At 45.2% G+C, this 16,737-nt stretch overlaps 1 protein-coding gene and 1 pseudogene across 1 annotated transcript; one reads left to right on the top strand and one right to left on the bottom strand.

The window, feature by feature from the left end:
- Positions 1-1,371: 1,371 nt before the first annotated feature.
- LOC100961105 (HLA class II histocompatibility antigen, DP beta 1 chain) lies at positions 1,372-14,801 on the bottom strand. The gene is made up of 6 exons (XM_012804803.2): positions 14,604-14,801; positions 9,311-9,574; positions 3,225-3,506; positions 2,584-2,694; positions 2,245-2,268; positions 1,372-1,940 (listed from the first exon to the last, which is right to left on the bottom strand). The coding sequence occupies exons 1-5, from the start codon at positions 14,701-14,703 to the stop codon at positions 2,249-2,251; spliced, it is 777 nt and encodes a 258-aa protein (XP_012660257.1). The 5' UTR covers positions 14,704-14,801; the 3' UTR covers positions 1,372-1,940; positions 2,245-2,248.
- LOC105886907 lies at positions 6,563-8,473 on the top strand (annotated as a pseudogene).
- Positions 14,802-16,737: the final 1,936 nt, after the last annotated feature.

Below are 16,737 nucleotides of genomic sequence, written 5' to 3'. Positions count from 1 at the left end.
GAGTACGGGGCCACAATAGTTGGGGATGGTTGATTAGATATGGTCTGTAATATTCAGTACTTAGAGGCTCTGAGGATGGGATTTATATGCTTTGGACTGAGAATTTAATAGTGATTTAGATTTTAAGACTTTCCAGAATTTTCATGACTGCTTTCTGTCTTTTAATGGCTGGATAATGATCATATTAATTTCTTGCTGCATGGGTTTCTCATGTGTGGGGTGTAAAGCCAAAAGGGAAAATGAGACAGATCAAGGGTCCTCATTTATTTACACTGTCCTCTTCATGTCATTAAGTGATAGCTGAATTACTGCACAAAATAGGGATAAGGACACTTTAACTGGGCAAGGACCATGTCTCTCTATAGCAGGGGTCCTCAAACTTTTTAAATAGGGGGCCAGTTCACTGTCCCTCAGACCACTGGAGGGCCAAACTATAGTTTAAAAGGACAGGCAGCAGTGGCAAAAAACACCCAGTGGGCTGGATAAATGTCCTGGGCAGGCTGCATGTGGCCCGTGGGCCGTAGTTTGAGGATGCCTGCAGTCTATAGCTTCTCTAATGTTGACTAATGGAAAGAGCATGGGTGTTGGAAACAGGTCTAAATTTTCCATATTTGTGGCACGGCTTCAATGTCATAGCTGTGGGATCTCAGGACCTCAACAAGCCCCACTTTCCACATTTTAAAAAGAAAATAAAACTACGTCCTATTCCCTACTTTAAGAGGTTTAAATGAAGCACTTAGCAGATATGAGACATGGTTGATTGTTCTTGGCTGTGGCTTCTCTTCCCTGACTCCCTGACTTAGTAAGTCCATCCTTTCTGCAGACTCCAGCTGTTATTTACTTCTATGTCTATACCTTCAGTCCTATCTCTTCTGGAAATGGGAGAAGTTGGTTCCCAGACGCAGGGTGGATTTGAGAAGGGAGCTGGGTGACAGGAGCACATAGGAACTAAGTGGGGGGGGAGGGTGGGCAAATGTCCAGGGGCACACAAGGCCCAGAAGCTGCTTGTAAGAAGATGGGGGGGGGGGCAGCAGGAGGGGAGGACTCCATCAACCAGCTGTGTCAGGGAGCTGCTGAGCGCTCATCGTGTGCACCAGGAGGTGAGCATTTACATTCTACACAAAAGGAAAGCTGAGAGCAAACATGTCCTCTACCTTGACTTAAAGATAACTTAATAGGAAACCCCAAACCCATAATTTTGGATTGTAAAACAAACACCTGTGTTTTTTATCCTACATATATTGCTTTGGTCTTCTCATAACAGGGATGAGATCGTATGGATTATTAGGACAGGAGGTCTGGCTGGACGGATGAGTGGAGACTCCGAGAATAAGTGTCTTCTACTGGATTCATTCAAAAGACAAAGCCATGTTTGGTCCAAGCTTTTAATAAATTATATGTTTAGTCAGTGCAATGTAAATATGGGTCATGTAACCCAGATTCACAGCCTGCTCACCACTGAATAATGGTCCCAGACCAAATGGATGAAGGTACCAAACATGATTGTGGGGCAGCCCACTGAGATGCAGTAAATTCAGAAAAGGTCCATGCCCAGGTCCTCCCTTCACAATATTCAAACATCTCCATATTTGTTTTCCTTCTTGATTATGACCTTCTAAATAACCCCCACTGTTAACCAAAACCAGTAGACAAGAACAATGGTAGGGATGACATGGTATATATTCTTAAAAGAAAACAAACAATGATTTAAAGAAAAAGTTTATGGAGCTAAGGAGAGGGAACTTGGTTGGAAGTCCCATGAGATACATCGTGCATTGAGTAGAAAAGCAGAACTGTAGAAACAGGCTTCAGAGCAATTATTAGGCAGGAACTTCCTCTTGGGAAGCTGGGGGTCTATCCCAGAGCCAGCCTCTGGCACTAAAGAAATAGAAAAATGCTCATTCCAAGGCACATGTCGTTTCTCAGATTAATCAGGGACCCTGTGGGGGGTAAAAGAAAAATAAATTATTCATGTTGCTGATCTCTTTTCCTAAATCCCAGGACAGAAAAATTGTGGTGAGAGTCTGAGACTTGGCCTGATAAAGAACAGAGTTTCTCTCGGCTTCCTTCACCAGTGGAGCAGAGTCATGCTCCTTCCCCACACTCATCCCAGGGCTGATGCTGAAAGAAACAGTCAGGGCCAAGACTCTCTTCCCTGGAGGTATCTTAGCATCTCAATGCCGAGAAAGGACTTACATCCTACTGCAACCCATCCCCTCAAGAAAATTGAAGCAGGAATTTTACCTGTTTATAGAGATCCTCGCTGAACTGAAATGAAAGAAGGAAAGGGAATTATTGAGCCATTAAAACCAACCGAGACAATTAGAGACTTTGGCATCTCATCTCAATTGCCTATCACTCAATAGATGCCCTGAGGAGCTGGAGTAACTGAGAGCTTGAGGTCTGGTTGTTAAGATCCTAGCTTGGGGTTCCTCTCTCCTACAGGCCATCTCTGTTCCACAAATGTCTTATTTCAGCAGCCTGGAGAACTCTCTGCCATTGCTTTTCTGTCTCGGCCCCTTAGCCTGGGAGATGGGCAAGTCAGGGGAAGGCAGGTCTCAGGCACCTCACAGGCTTTCTTACCTTTCTTGCTCCTCCTGTGCAGGAAGAGCCCCACTCCGAAAGTGATGAGCCCCAGCACAAAGGCCCCGGCTCCGGTCAGTGTCTTGCTCCGGGCAGAATCAGACTGTGCCTCTGGGAAGAGAGACCCTGGTCAGTCTCCCCTCCACCTGCTGCACCCCTGCTCAGGTCCTGTCTGAGACCTGGAGCCTGAATATCAGTGGGAAAACAGTAATGGAATATACCTTGGATAAAGAGGAAATTTAGAGAGACCCACCCCTTCAGTTCTGGAGTTTGGGGTGTGACCTCAACAGGGGACAGATGAAGATTCTGCCATTTATCTCTTAAAGTAACCAGGAATAGGGTAAAATGCGGAAGGAGAGGAACAGTTCCATGGATGAGGGAAATTCAGGAAGGTATCCAATTTCTTAGATTCTCTGACAAGGGAGAACTATGAATCTTTAAGACCTCCCAGGCCAGGGAGTTTCCATTGCCCCCCCAGCTTAAAACTATACTCTGGAGGTTGTACAGAAGACTGCTGGGGTAGATATGGCTGCAGGGCAAAGGCACATAGCCAAGATGGGTGGGGCCCAGAGCCAGAGACTCCCCTGCTCCTTAGGATGGGGGGGGTGTGTGTCTAGATGAGTCATAGAGGAACAACTCACTCCACTCCACAGAGACAGGACTGTCCAGGCTGGGGTGCTCCACTTGGCAAGTGTAGACATCACCCTGCTGGGGGGTCATTTCCAGCATCACCAGGATCTGGAAGGTCCAGTCTCCATTATGAATCAGGTCCGTGGACACCACCCCAGCTGTTTCCTCCTGTCCATTGAGGAACCATCGGACTTGGATGCTGCCTGGATAGAAATCTGTCACGTGGCAGACAAGCAGGTTGTGGTGCTGCAGGGGCCCCTTCTTGGAGGGGGAGACATTCACTTTAGGTTGGACTAGGAGGAGAAAACCAGAAATAGCATTTGAGATTATTATTATATCTTAGAAATGTTCATTATAGAATTGATTGCTAGATGCTTAAAATATGAATGATGTGATTAGGCTAGAGGATAGGACGGTGTGAAATGATTGAAATAAACCTTCAAATAGAAGATGCAGTCTTAAAAAAATAATAAGTAATGCGAAGATTAGGAGAGAGATAAAGGCAGCACTTTGTAGCCAATTTAGAAGAAATTTTAACTGTAAGCAATTGGTTAACAGTCTTTGGACAAAGAATATTTAATTAGTTGTGAAGCCACTCTTTCAATGTTGTATCTGATGCAAAGGAGGAAAAATTTGCTGAAATAATTGCTTGAAATTAAGATATAGAGATAACAGCATTTTCCTAGTCTATGAATGCAATAACTTTATTTCGTAAAAATATAAAGAAAATGAAGCAAGCTTAACATTACTTATCCTGCAAAAATCTATGTATTTTCTGGCCTCCCCTACAAAATCTCAGAATGTCATATTTACATACTATCCTCAAATCCAGTGTTTTGAGCTGCTACCTGGCTGCTTAGTGGAAATCCCATCCTTTTCTAAGCTCCTCCTTTGTGGAACATCTTTCAGGTTGGGGGGGCATCACAGATGATCATGCATTGCCTGCACCTCTGCAGCTTTGTATGTATTGACCCCTCCTCTTTCCTCGGAGGCTCGTGGGTGGATTTCCATGCTGCCACCAGCAGTTTTTCTTTGGACCTCTGCCTCCACTACTCTCTTCCTCTGCAGAAGGCAGAAAAGATCCAACTGCCCAAGAGAATACTCCATCCTGTGGAGTTTCCCTAACCACAGCTTCTAGGTCTTTAATCACTGAGTTCTTTCCTTTCTGCTTTCTATTTCACAGAAAACACAAATACCCTAAGGTGGGTTTGGGCCAAGTGAAAATACAGTCTTTTTTTTTTTTTTTTGAGACAGAGTCTTACTATGTTGCCCTCAGTAGAGTGCTGTGGCATCACAGCTCTTAGCAACCTCAAAATCATCCTGGGTCCGAGTGATACTCTTGCCTCAGCCTTCTAAGTAGCTGGGCCTACAGGCACCTGCCACAATGCCCGGCTATTTTTTTTTGGTTGTAATTGTCACTGTTATTTGGCAGGCCCAGGCTGGGTTTGGACCTGCCAGTTCTGGTGTATGTGGCTGGCGCCCTAGTTGCTGAGCTACAGGCACCAGGCCAAAAATAACAGTCTTGAACTAACCCACAATGTTTCCTCCTTATGATAGTTTTGCTTTTTGTTCAGAGTTATCCAAATTGTCAGTCTTTTTCACTCAGTGTGATTTTACTTTAGAGGCACCTTGTGTTTTCGCTCTACTTCAGTCACCTCTATAAACTCAAAGTTCTTCAGACTATTCAACACATGTCTGTATCCCAATGTGGATTATATTTAATTTCTTCTCCATAGGGCACCATAACAATCAAGTGGTAGCTTTTGGCTTTGGGTATAAGGAGGCTAATATGCAACTTTCTTTGTTTGTCTTGAATCTGGGTTTATTCTATACTAGCTGCCTCCACCATGCAGAAGTTTGACTCCAACGAGATCAAAGTTGCCTACCTGAGGTGCACCAGTGGTGAAGTAGGTGCCATGTCTGCCTTGGCCCCCAAGATCTCCCACCCCACTCCCCAGGTCAGTGATGATATCACCAAGGCAACTTGTGACTGGAAGGATCTGAGGAGTATAGTGAAAATGAGGATTCAGAACAGACAGGCCCAGATTGAAGTGGTTCCTTTTGCCCCTGCCCTGATCATCAAAACCCTCAATAACACCAAAAGATAAAAAGAAACAGAAAAACATTAAGCACAATGGAAATATCACTTTTGATGAGATTGTTAACATTACCAGACAGTTGTGGTACCTATCTAAAGAGAACCCTCTGGAACCACTAAAGAACTCCCGTGGACTGCCTAGTTTGTGGGCTGCTATGTTGATAGCCACCACCCTCATGACATCATCGATAACATCTATGTGGTATAGTGGAATGTCCACCACATAGATGTTTTTTCATTCCATAAAACTGGAATGCTTTTGAAAAAAGCAAAGGGCTTGACACCCATAGCTCAATGGTTCGGGCATTGGCCACATACACTGAGGCTGGCGGGGTTCGAACCTGGCCTGGGCCTGCTAAACAACAAAGACAACTGCAACAATAACAACAACAAAATAGCCGGGTGTTGTGGTGGGTGCCTGTAGTCCCAGCTACTCGGGAGGCTGAGGCAAGAGTATCACTTGAACCCAAGAGTTTGAGGTTGCCATGAGCTGTGATGCCATGGCACTCTACTGAAGGTGACATATTGAGAATCTGTCTCAAAAATTTTTTTAAATTAGATTAAATTAAAAAAATTTAAAAGGCAAAGGAAAATATTTCAACAAAGGATAATTTGACACCCCCCACACAAAAATCAGGATATACTTGGGTGTCTATTTTAAGGTCCCAGAACATTCCATAAGAGGTACTTTGATCAATACTGACAGGTGCTAGGCATCCTGGAGTACGTAAGAGACTCCATTATGGGGGCGCTGGATCTCAGACTCAATACCAAATTTTCTCATTTCTGACCCAGTTCAAATAAATTTCACAATGGCAAGGACTCCTGTTTATAAGTTGCCTCATCTAATGCCCAGAATACATTTGTTCAATTCTAGGTTTAGTTAGGCATCCACACTGGTATCACCATCCTCCCACCCTCCCCACTTCACTTTTCTCCTTGGCCCTGTGTTTTCCATATTCTATTTCACACCCTCATTATTATTTCCCTGGACAGTAAAAGCAGTTTTCTACCTTATTTCTGATCTTGGAAACTCTAGCCCATCCTCTCTCCAACCCACTTCATACTCTTATGAAAACACAGCTCAAATCTTGTCATTTCATTTAAAAAAACCTTAAGAGCCCAGATAATACACATCAGGCTACATAGGAATCACCAGAGAGTGGTGAGAACATAGATTTTGAGTCTGAGTGGAGCGAGCAAAGTGAGTGGTTATGTGGTGGCGAATCAGAACCCAGTAGTGCTTGCCGTATGGCTGACCAACTGAATGAAGAGTAGATTGCAGGGACAAACACACAGACAAGTAGGCTACAGTGGAGAAATCTTATTTTTATAAGAGAGTTAAGAAACTAGTAAGATATCTCCAGGTATCATCTGCAGTGATGCTTCTTATCTTTATACTGGGACTCCAGAATTCAAAGAAGCTTTTTCACTATATGACAAGGATGGTAATAGAACTACAACAACAATGGAATTGAGAACTGTAATGAGGTCTCTTAGGCAGAATCGCACAGAAGCAGAGTTATAGGACACAATTAATGAAGTAGATGCTGATGGTAATGGCATGATTGACTTCCCTGAATTTCTGACAATGATGGCAAGAAAAACGAAAGACACAGACAGTGAAGAAAAAGTTAGAGACGCATTCCGTGTGTTTGGTAAGGATGGCAATGGCTATATTAGCACAGCAGAGCTTCACCATGTGATGACAAACCTTGGAGAGAAGTTAACAGAGGAGGGTGATGAAATGATTAAGGAGGCAGATATTAGTGGTGATGGTCAAGGAAACTATGAAGAGTTTGTACAAATGATGAAAAGTGAAGACATTGTACAAAATGTGTTAAATTTCTTGTACAAAATTGTTTATTTGCCTTTTCTTTGTAACTTAGCTGTAAAAAGTTCCTTTATTTTTTATCTGTAAAAGGTTTCTCATTACTGTCAAAAATATATGCCTGGGTAGTAACTAGGGCTTCATTCGTCCATGTTTTCTTCCCTTATCCTTATCTTACTCTTGTTGTCCTGAAACCTTATTTTAGAAAATTGATCAAGTAACATATTGCACGTGGCTTACTCTGGATATATCTAAGCCGTTCTGTACATCTAAACTTAGATGGAGTCAGGCAGATGAGGGGACAGCCAGGTTATGACTTTTCTTAAAGTAGTTTTCTTTAGGAACCATCAGCATGTTATTGAAGTGTGCAGTTGTAACTCTGAATGGACTATGGATAGACAATAATATGTACTTAAAAGTTACACTACTGCAAAACAGGTGTTTATCTAGTACTTGTACATTAATTTTTTGTCCTGCTGGTTCTGTACCAGAAGCATTTTCTTTTATTATTACTTGTTTTTAAACTTTGTTTAGCAACTTAAAGAAAAATATGCTTATGGTATAATTTGGCCCAAATCTGTTCCAAGTTGTATATTTGTTTTCCAATAAAAATTACAATTAAAAAAATACAGATTTCTAGATCTTACCATCCACAGAATCTGAATCTCTAGGCAATTAAAATCTCTAGGAGAGCCTTTGGAACAGTTTGGTTGGGGACCTGCTGGCCTAGAAGATAAACTCCAACTCCTGAGGCTGGTATCCTGGGCTTTCTGCAACTATAAGCAGGTTCCACTATGCCTGGCTAATTAAAAACATTTTTTTGGTAGAAATGGGGTCTTTCTATGTTGCCTAGGCTGTTCTCAAACTCCTGGTTTCAAGGGATCCTCCTGCCTCAGCCTACCAAAATGCTAGAATTACAGGCATGAGCCACTGAGCCTAGTCTGCACAACTTTTCTTTGGACACTTCTCTCCACTAATTACTTCAGTGACTTCCCTAACTCACATCCCTCTCCTAATCCCCACCCAACATGTCCACCATCTCACTTTTAACAGATGACCTTGTTTTCCCCTTCCCCTGGAAAAGAGAACCAAAGGCGTGACCTCACTATCCCCTCCCTGTGCCCTCCTTCATTCTTTCCTTTTTCTGTCAGCATGGCCCTTGTTTTGTCCTTGTCTCACCCCCACACCACCGTGCTATTTCCTCAGGTCTCCTCAGGGCAGGGCCCCAGGCTCCCCCACCCTCTTCTCTCCCATCCTTGAAACGTCCTCCTGACTCTGCACACACCTCCCCTCTCTTCCTCCCTTTACATTCAGACTTCCTGAAGGAATAGTGCACTTCAGCTCAGACAGTACTCTGGACCAGTGGTGCTGAATCCAGAACAAATAAACTGCCATTCCAGCCCAGGGGACTGGGGCTCCACACCCACCCTTACCTACCCCTCCACTGTTCTCAGCTCTCCTGCTGGAACCGGCCTGCTTTCTCCAAGTTTCCCTGGTTTCCAAACACTTGTTCCAACTTCTGTGTGCTTGGCCTCCCTAAGTCATGGCACCACTGTCCCCTGTGCTTCTGAGGTCACCTTCCCTGCCCCTGAGACTCCTCACACCTGCTTTCCTGCTTCCTTCTCTCCTTCACAGGCGTTTCTCTCTGTGTCAACATCACCAGCATCCAGCCCCAGGGTCCAGTCCTTTGCCCTGTTCCCCAGGATCCCCTCTCCTCAGAGGGTGTCAAGGGGCCCAGGCCACCTACCCCGCTGCACACCCTTCTCTGTACTGTCTGTCAGGCTGTGCCAGGTCCCCACAGACACTGCAAACCCCTTTTACTTCACCAAGTCTCTTCCCTGCAGGGCCTGCTGGGCCCGAGGTACCGTCTCCCCCTCCACACGACAGCCCTGCTCCTGACCCTGCCCCTGGATTCCCCTCAGCCCACACCCCGTGGGTGGCCAGGCCTGAGGGTCTGTCTGCCTCCAACCTCCCTCATCCCCAGCTCGGCCCACCTCAGGCCCGGCTCCCGGGACAAGTCTCTGGTCTGGCTCTGCGCCCCATTCAATCTCCAGCCCTCAACGCCCCCGCCTGCCCCTCTCCTTGGCCCCCGAGGCCGGCCTGGCTGCCCCTGCTGTCTGCTCCTTGGGCCCCGCCGCTCCCTCAGAGTCCCGGCCTGCGGCGCTCACCTTGGCGCTTCAGGGTGACGTCCTCGTCCAGCTCATAGTTGTATCTGCACATCCTGTCCGCTGTGGCCCGCGCGTCCTCTAGGATGTCCTTCTGGCTGTTCCAGTACTCGGCGCTCCGCCGCCCCAGCTCGGTCACCGCCCGGTACTCCCCCACGTCGCTGTCGAAGCGCACGTACTCCTCCCGGTTGTAGGCGTAGGTCTCCACATAGCGCTGCGTCCCGTTAAACGCGTAGCAGTCATCTCGCGACTGTAACACGTAGTTCTCTGGGGGAGCAGGGCGGTGAGCGGGACCACGGTCCCACCTCTCTCTCAGTGGTAACTATTCTCCCCAGATCCCCCTACTCACAATGGGATTTTGGTATTTTACAGTACTATTTTTCCAATATGGAGTTATGCCATTTTAGGTGGGCCACAGAACCTTCTAGGCCTCTGTATTCCCCTCCGTGAAGTGAGAGGATTTGTTGAGTTTCAACTAACTCACTGGCCAGGGGTGATTCAGTGTCATTAGAGAGGGGTGGGGATAGTGAGGAGAAAGTGGTCACTTCTGGTGGCACCTGGAGAAGAGGAGAGACACTTCTTGAGGGTGGCAGGAGGGGCAGAATCGCACCAGAGCGGAAGGCCCCCCATTCAGAGCACGGCAGGGGGGGAGGAGCTGGGGACTCAGAGGGCAGCTGCTGTTCTCTCTGCCTCACACCTGCCTGAAGTTCCCATCCTGGTGACAATTGGGCTCAAGTGTCACCTCCACCAGCAAGACTTCCCTTATTTTTCCCCCCTCTCTTTTCCACAGCTGGGTGCTCTTTTCCCTGCCAATATCTTGAATAGACCTCAACTTGTTCTTGTTTTGCACACTGGAGACGTAGAAATAAATTTCTTGAAACTTTCTTAAAGTTTAGTGTAAGCAAGGCTTTCTAGCCCAAGAGTTAATGTATCTATCTTTTCACTTTTCAAACGTGGCTATAGAAAGAATTGATCTCAAAAGGTATGGGAAGTATCTCAATCAACAAAAATCACAACCAGAGACCAGTGAGGGTGGACTCTTTCACGTTTAGTGACATGGATGGTGTACTTTTATACAGAGTAATGTGGCAGCCTCTACCACGTGCTGCTCTGCCCAGGGATCCCACCAGCAGTGCCGGGCAGGTGCACATCTGCACAGGAGTAGCAGGGAGCCAGCACATTTCTGTTTGCTTAGGCCTGCCGTGGTCCTGGTTACACAGGGGAAAGCAAAGTGGTGTGATTGCTTTGCGTATTGGTTTCATCCTCCATGAATTAACATCTCAAGGCAAGATGTTGCTGCCTTCTTTTTATGTCCAGTATCTAACGTAGTTCTGAGAAAAAATTTTCATATCAGTGAACAAATGAACTAATAAATAAAATGAATGCTCTGCTTGGAATATAAGAAGGAACTCCAAAAAGTTTATGAGGAGTGTTTTTTGTTTTGTTTTTGAGACAGAGTCTCCCTCTGTCACCCTGGGTAGAGTGCTGTGGTGTCATAGCTCACGCAATCTCTATATTCTTGGACTTAGGCAATACCCTTGCCTCAGCCTCCTGAGCAACTGGAACTACAGATGCCTGCCACAATGCCCAGCTAGTTTTTCTGTTTTTAGTAGAGGCAGGGTCCCCCTCTTGCTTAGGCTGGTCTCCAACTCCTGAGCTCAGGCAATCCACCTGCCTCAGCCTTCCAGAGTGTCAGGATTACAAGTATGAGTCACCATGCCCAGCCCCTACAAGGCATATTTTTAAAACAGTAGTCTTTGAGTTATTAAACAGAATATCTGAAATTTAAATCTAGATACACTGAGTATTTAAGTCTAGATACACTGAGACCACATTTAACATTTAAGTGTGCTGGGGGACACAGGAGTTCTTAAATAGGATGCTCACCTGTTCTTCACCCTGTCAGGGAGAGACTAAGAGGAAGTGGGAAAGGTGAAAGTCTAAGATGAGAAGCTCCCAACCCTAGATGAAGACGTACTGCTTGCTTTAGCTTCAAATACTGGGGAGCCTTCCTGAGGATAGAAGAAAATCGGCCTGAGATTTCTAGCAGTAAGAAGGGTTTCAGGGTTCCTGCTACTCTGTCACTATGGTAATGGTCTGAAAAACATGAGTTCATCAGGGGAGTTCTGTCCTACCTCACTCCTCACCTGAAGCTGCACTACAAATAGCAGAGGACAGTGGAGAAGGGATGTGTCTAGCCTCAGGGGCACCATAGTCTTCACGAGGCCTACAGTGTCATTGCTAAGGCAAGATCCCAGGTCTTTGACTCAGGTACCCTGACCTGCCTCCTCTTCTGGGGACTTGGGCCCCAGGCTCTGACACTCTCGGGTCCGTCACTCCAGCCCCTTCAGTCCAGATTCCTTCTCCTCTGCCCTTACTATTCAACTTCCCCACTCAGAAGGTGTTTCCTGTGATTTTTAAACCCCAGTTCTCGTTCCTCTTCCTCCTTTATCAGTAAGAGAACATCTGTCTGTCAAGAATAATATTATTTTTGGCAATATTTAACTTCTTTAATGGAAAAGTTATCTGCAAAGCAGACATAAGTGATGAGTGTTTTTATTGTGTAATTTGAAACCGCCATTTCTTTGTGTTTGAGAACTCTTTTTTGAGACAGAGTCTCACTGTGTCACCCTCAGTAGAGTGCCATGACATCACAGCTCACAGCAACCTCAAACTCTTAGACTTACCTGATTCTCTTTCCTCAGCCTCCTAACCAGCTGGGACTACAGGTGCCTGCCACGATACCCAGTGATTTTTTGGTTGTAGTTGTCATTGTTGTTTGGCAGGCCCTGGGCTGGGTTCAAACCTGCCAGCTCTGGTATATGTGGCTGGTGCTCTAGCTGCTGAGCTACAGGCACTGAGCCGCTTTTATGGAATTCTTCTTCTTCTTTTTTTTTTTCAGTTATTGGTCAGGGCCAGGTTTGAACCCACCATCTCCGGTATATGGGGCGGGCACCCTACACCTTGAGCCACAGGCGCTGCTAGGAATTCTTGATAGTTGAATTACACAAAGCATAGTTTGAAAACCATTGATATGAACTCATCTGTCATTCAGAAGAAAAAATATTTTTAAAAATTGCAGGAGGACATGATGGATGCAATGTGATAATGTGTTCCAGCACCTGGGAGGCTGAGACAGGTGGATTGCCTGAGCTCACAGGTTCGAGACCAGCCTGAGCAAGAGCAAGACCTTGTCTCAAAAAAAATAGCTGGGCGTTGTGGTGGGCATCTGTAGTCTCAGCTACTTAGGAGGCTGAGGCAAGAGAATCGCTTAAGCCTGAGAGTTTGAGGTTGCTGTGAGCTGTGACACCACAGCATTCTACTGAGGGCAACAACAAAGTGAGACTCTGTCCCCTCCCCCAAAAAAATAAAGAAAGAAAGAAAAAGAACATGTTATAGGTATGGATTCCATACCTGTGCTACAACTTGTAACTATGTGATCTTGGACAAGAAATTATCTTGTAATAATTGTCTTGTCTCCATTTCTTGAAAAGTGAAGTAGTAATGGTAACGCTATTTACCTTGTAAAACTGTTGTGAGAATTAAATGAATTAATATACATAAAATACGTAGCATTGCATCTGGCACTGCTCAATACATGCCCCTTTACAATGTGTGATGTCTTTCAATATGCATGTGTAAAGGAGGGAGGAACTAGTTCAGCTCATGGGCTACTGGAAATTCTCAAGGAGAGTTGCCAGGTAGAGCAGACCTTAAGAGTTGAAAAGCTTTTTTGACTCTTTGCTGACTGCATTTTCTCCCTTCTCTGTTGTCTTAGCAATTTTACTTGGAGGATAAAAATGACAGAAGAGTAATTACATGAAGACTCAGATGCACAAGGATCTTCTTCCTGTCAGCTGGTGTGACAGGAAGACTTGGGAGTGTGGCCCTAAAGCCTGGGGTAATGGGTGTGGAGATGGGGCAAACTCAGCCCTGAAAATCCTGTGATAAACCAAAGGAAGTCTCCACCATGACTCTGGTTTCTTCCAGCCCATCTGCTACATCTCCTACTGCTCCCTGGGCTCCTCCAACGCCTGCAGGCCAGAGCCTGGTTCCTCAGGCCTTTTCTCTCCTGCCCTGTCTGAGGTTGGGGATCTGTGTGGAGTAGGAAGGGAAGTGTGGAACCTGCCTTGCCCACTCTACCCACACTGCCCTATGCAGGGTGCTCTGGCCACCCACCCTCAGCCCCTGTCAGATGCCTGCACATCCTCATCTTATCCTTTCTACAAATCTTGAACCACCCTTTGCCCCTCCACCTATTCACATCCCACATCACATGCACGCCCCTGCTCTGTGTTTGCCCTGCCTCTGGGTTTCTGTGCCTTATTCCTCAGACTGTCCCCAACACTGCCCCTTATCCCTCAGACTGTCCCTTCCTATGGGATGCTGGCACTGCCTCCCCTTACCTCCCATTAGACACTATTTAGTGTCATCAACCACTGCTCAAGTCTCTTCCCTTCCCAGACACAGCCCCCTTCAATGTCTAGGATTTTGAAGGCTCTGTTCCCACAGTTGAGCCTCCTGCTAGTTAGTTCTCAGCACTCCTCTGTGAGTACAAGTGTGAGTTCTCTCCCTTCTCAGCCGATGGACCTAAGGTAATATGCAAGGGGCCTTGGGGATTGATGGCTGTACTCAGGAGATTTAAATATTGTTGTCCCTGGAAAATGGGGAAATGAAATGAGGACAGTGCCTCCATATCTATCCCAGGAGGGCTGTGAAGGGGTCTAAAGGAGGGAGGATCTCTGCAGGAAACGTGGAAAACTAAGACACCTACTTCTTTGGACTAGAAAGTTAAGCATCTAGAGAACAACAGGATTGTGGAAGCCAGAATCTTACACCAGCCAGAGGGGGTAACATGAGGAAGCGGTTCTTCTCTTTTTTCTTTCTCCTTGGCTGTGTGATAATCTATACTCAACCCCTTTCACAGACTACACATCCTTTTCTCCTTCCTACAAGTTCCAATCCACACTAACACTCTAACGAAGTTCTAGGGAAGTTGGAAAAATAATACGTGCTCTCTGGAAACCTTGTCCCTCCAATGTTACTTCTGACCTCTTGGCCCCATTTTCCACAACAATACACCAACCACTTTGCTCCTCTTCTCAGCTCACAGAACCTGTGTCTCTGGGAGAGAGAATGGCCTGCTGGACAGTAACTGTCCTATAGGGGTGAGTCTGCTTTTCTAGCTAGGCAGGAAGGACACTGGCCTATCTTAGTGTCTGGTCCCTTAAAGCGAAAATCTCCCAGATATTTTCCCCTGGAGACAGAACCCCAGGAATAACCACTCTGCTCTTACCTGGAGTGGCCCTGCCCTGGACCACAGGGTTGTGCAGTACCATCAGTAACACCATCAGAGTTGCTGCCTGGGGGGTCTTGGGCACCTGCAGGACCAACATGGAGCCTGAAAAGGATGGAAACACGGAGAGAGTTGCAATCAAGAAAAGAAGGAGTCACTAAATGGAGCTCCTGTCTGAAATATTGGAGATCATGAACCAAAGTAGTCTCCTGTAGTCTTGGGACTGGACAGAATTTGAGAAAAGAACCAATAGACACTGAGCCTTATATGAGTCATCTGTCACTGGGCAGATGGTTAGTGTAAAAGGTCTGACAGTTTAAAGTGCATGATGCATATAAGATGACAGATGGAGGATAGTGATACTCATTTTAACCAGTTGGAAAGTCATGAGATTTTGGGAGAACATGTGTGTTCTTGGCTTTGAAGGTGATCTCAAGTATTCTGCTGGCCCATCTATGGGATTGTTACTCCCCCAACCCTGCCCCACCTCACACACCCACAGGACATGGGGTGGGGTGGAATAAGTGTTATCTCATTGTGTAGAGCAGGGGTCCTCAAACTTTTTAAACAAGGGGCCAGTTCCATGTCCCTCAGACTGTTGGAGGGCCGGACTATAGTTTAAAAGGACAGGCAGCGGCAGCAAAAACACCCAGCGGGCTGGATAAATGTCCTCAGCCCCACGGGCCATAGTTTGAGGATGCCTGGTGTAGAGGGTCATTCAGTGGCATGATATAAAGAGATCAGAGTGCCCATGCCAGAACTCAAAATGAGACCCAGAGTCTGTCTGTCTTGCCTTTGCTCAGGGCATGTTTATGATCAGCATCCATCCTTGTTTTCTTTCTCCCAAGGTATGTGAGTCGTGAGATATGCAAAGGACACAGGGTCCCTCCATAGGACTGTCATTAGGGTTGGCAGAGCTCAGTCCAGCGACCTTTCACCTGAGAGTATGGACATACTAGTTGCACTACCAAGTAAGAATGCACCTTTAAGGACATTGCCTCTTATGGCCTTTAATTCTTAGTCTTCAATTTGGGGATGATATAATCGATTTTAATACAATGTGCTTTAGATCAAATGAAATAAGCAGACCTGAAATTGCTTTGGAAAAGTAAAGTCCATAAAGAACATAAATAGGTCAATAAACGGGGAAGGCAATGAAAGAAGATCATCAAAGACCCTAGCTCCTCCAAAGCATCTGATTCTGTTGTGTTCATAGTGAATATTTTTACAAACTTTTAAAGAATATTACACACTTAAAACATGATTCTGTTGGACCACCAATTCTATTAAAGAAAATGACAGACTGCTATTTTTTCTTCATGTAGACATGTATGTTAAAATGTCAATAATATGTTAGCACATAAAATGCCAGAGTTCAAAAGAATTACATGGCATAAAGCGTCGATGAGGACTGAGGAATCAGTATGGAATTGTGGGGAAAAGTTCAGGTTCTTCACTGAAAGTGCCTGGGTTCGACTCTTCTCTTTGTCAAATCGACAAATAGACAAATACTTAACTTCACAAGTCTCAGGTAACTTATTTTTATTTATTTATTATTTTTATTTTTCAGAGATGGGTTCTCCCTCAACTACCCAGGTTGGAGTGCTGTGACCCAGTCACAGCCCACTGTAATCTCAAACTCCTAGGCTCAAGTGATCCTCCCACCTCAGTCTGGTGAGTATCTGGGACTACAGGCAGTGCCACCATGCCTGGCTATTCTTTTGAACTTTTTGTAGAGATGAGGGTCTTGCTATGTTGTCGAGTTTGGTCTGGAATTTCTGACCTCAAAAAATCTTCCCACAGCACTGAGATTACAGGTATGAGTCAATGTGTTTGGCCTGTAATTTATCTTTACAATGGATATTAATAATACCTCCCTCTTAGGTTTGAAGAGAGGATCAAATGAGGTAATATTTGTGAAAGACTTAGAATAGCATCTTTCATGTATTACTCTGTTAATACTTAATTATTATTTATGCAAGGCAAGGCTACCGGAAAATAAAAAAATATTAATATAATACACATCATTATCACATTAAATGTTTTGTGATATTGATGAATACTGAAGAACTATTTCAAAATAAATATCTTTAAAATAAGACAAGAAGAGTAATTTCTTAAATACGATGAAAAG

Source organism: Otolemur garnettii, unplaced genomic scaffold (genome assembly GCF_000181295.1).
Source record: "Otolemur garnettii isolate 467f Iridium unplaced genomic scaffold, OtoGar3 scaffold00031, whole genome shotgun sequence".
Taxonomy (NCBI): domain Eukaryota; kingdom Metazoa; phylum Chordata; class Mammalia; order Primates; family Galagidae; genus Otolemur; species Otolemur garnettii.
This window is presented reverse-complemented; position numbering and strand designations above follow the sequence as displayed.

Bases quoted from the DNA above. Each gene is read 5' to 3' on its own strand.
- LOC100961105 (XM_012804803.2), bottom strand. From the start codon at position 14,703: ATGTTGGTCCTGCAGGTGCCCAAGACCCCCCAGGCAGCAACTCTGATG. The intron at 3,507-9,310 runs GTGAGCGCCGCA...TTCTCCTCCTAG, and splicing joins CGTCACCCTGAAGCGCCAAG to TCCAACCTAAAGTGAATGTC. The intron at 2,269-2,583 runs GTAAGAAAGCCT...CTTTCATTTCAG, and splicing joins GCACAGGAGGAGCAAGAAAG to TTCAGCGAGGATCTCTATAA.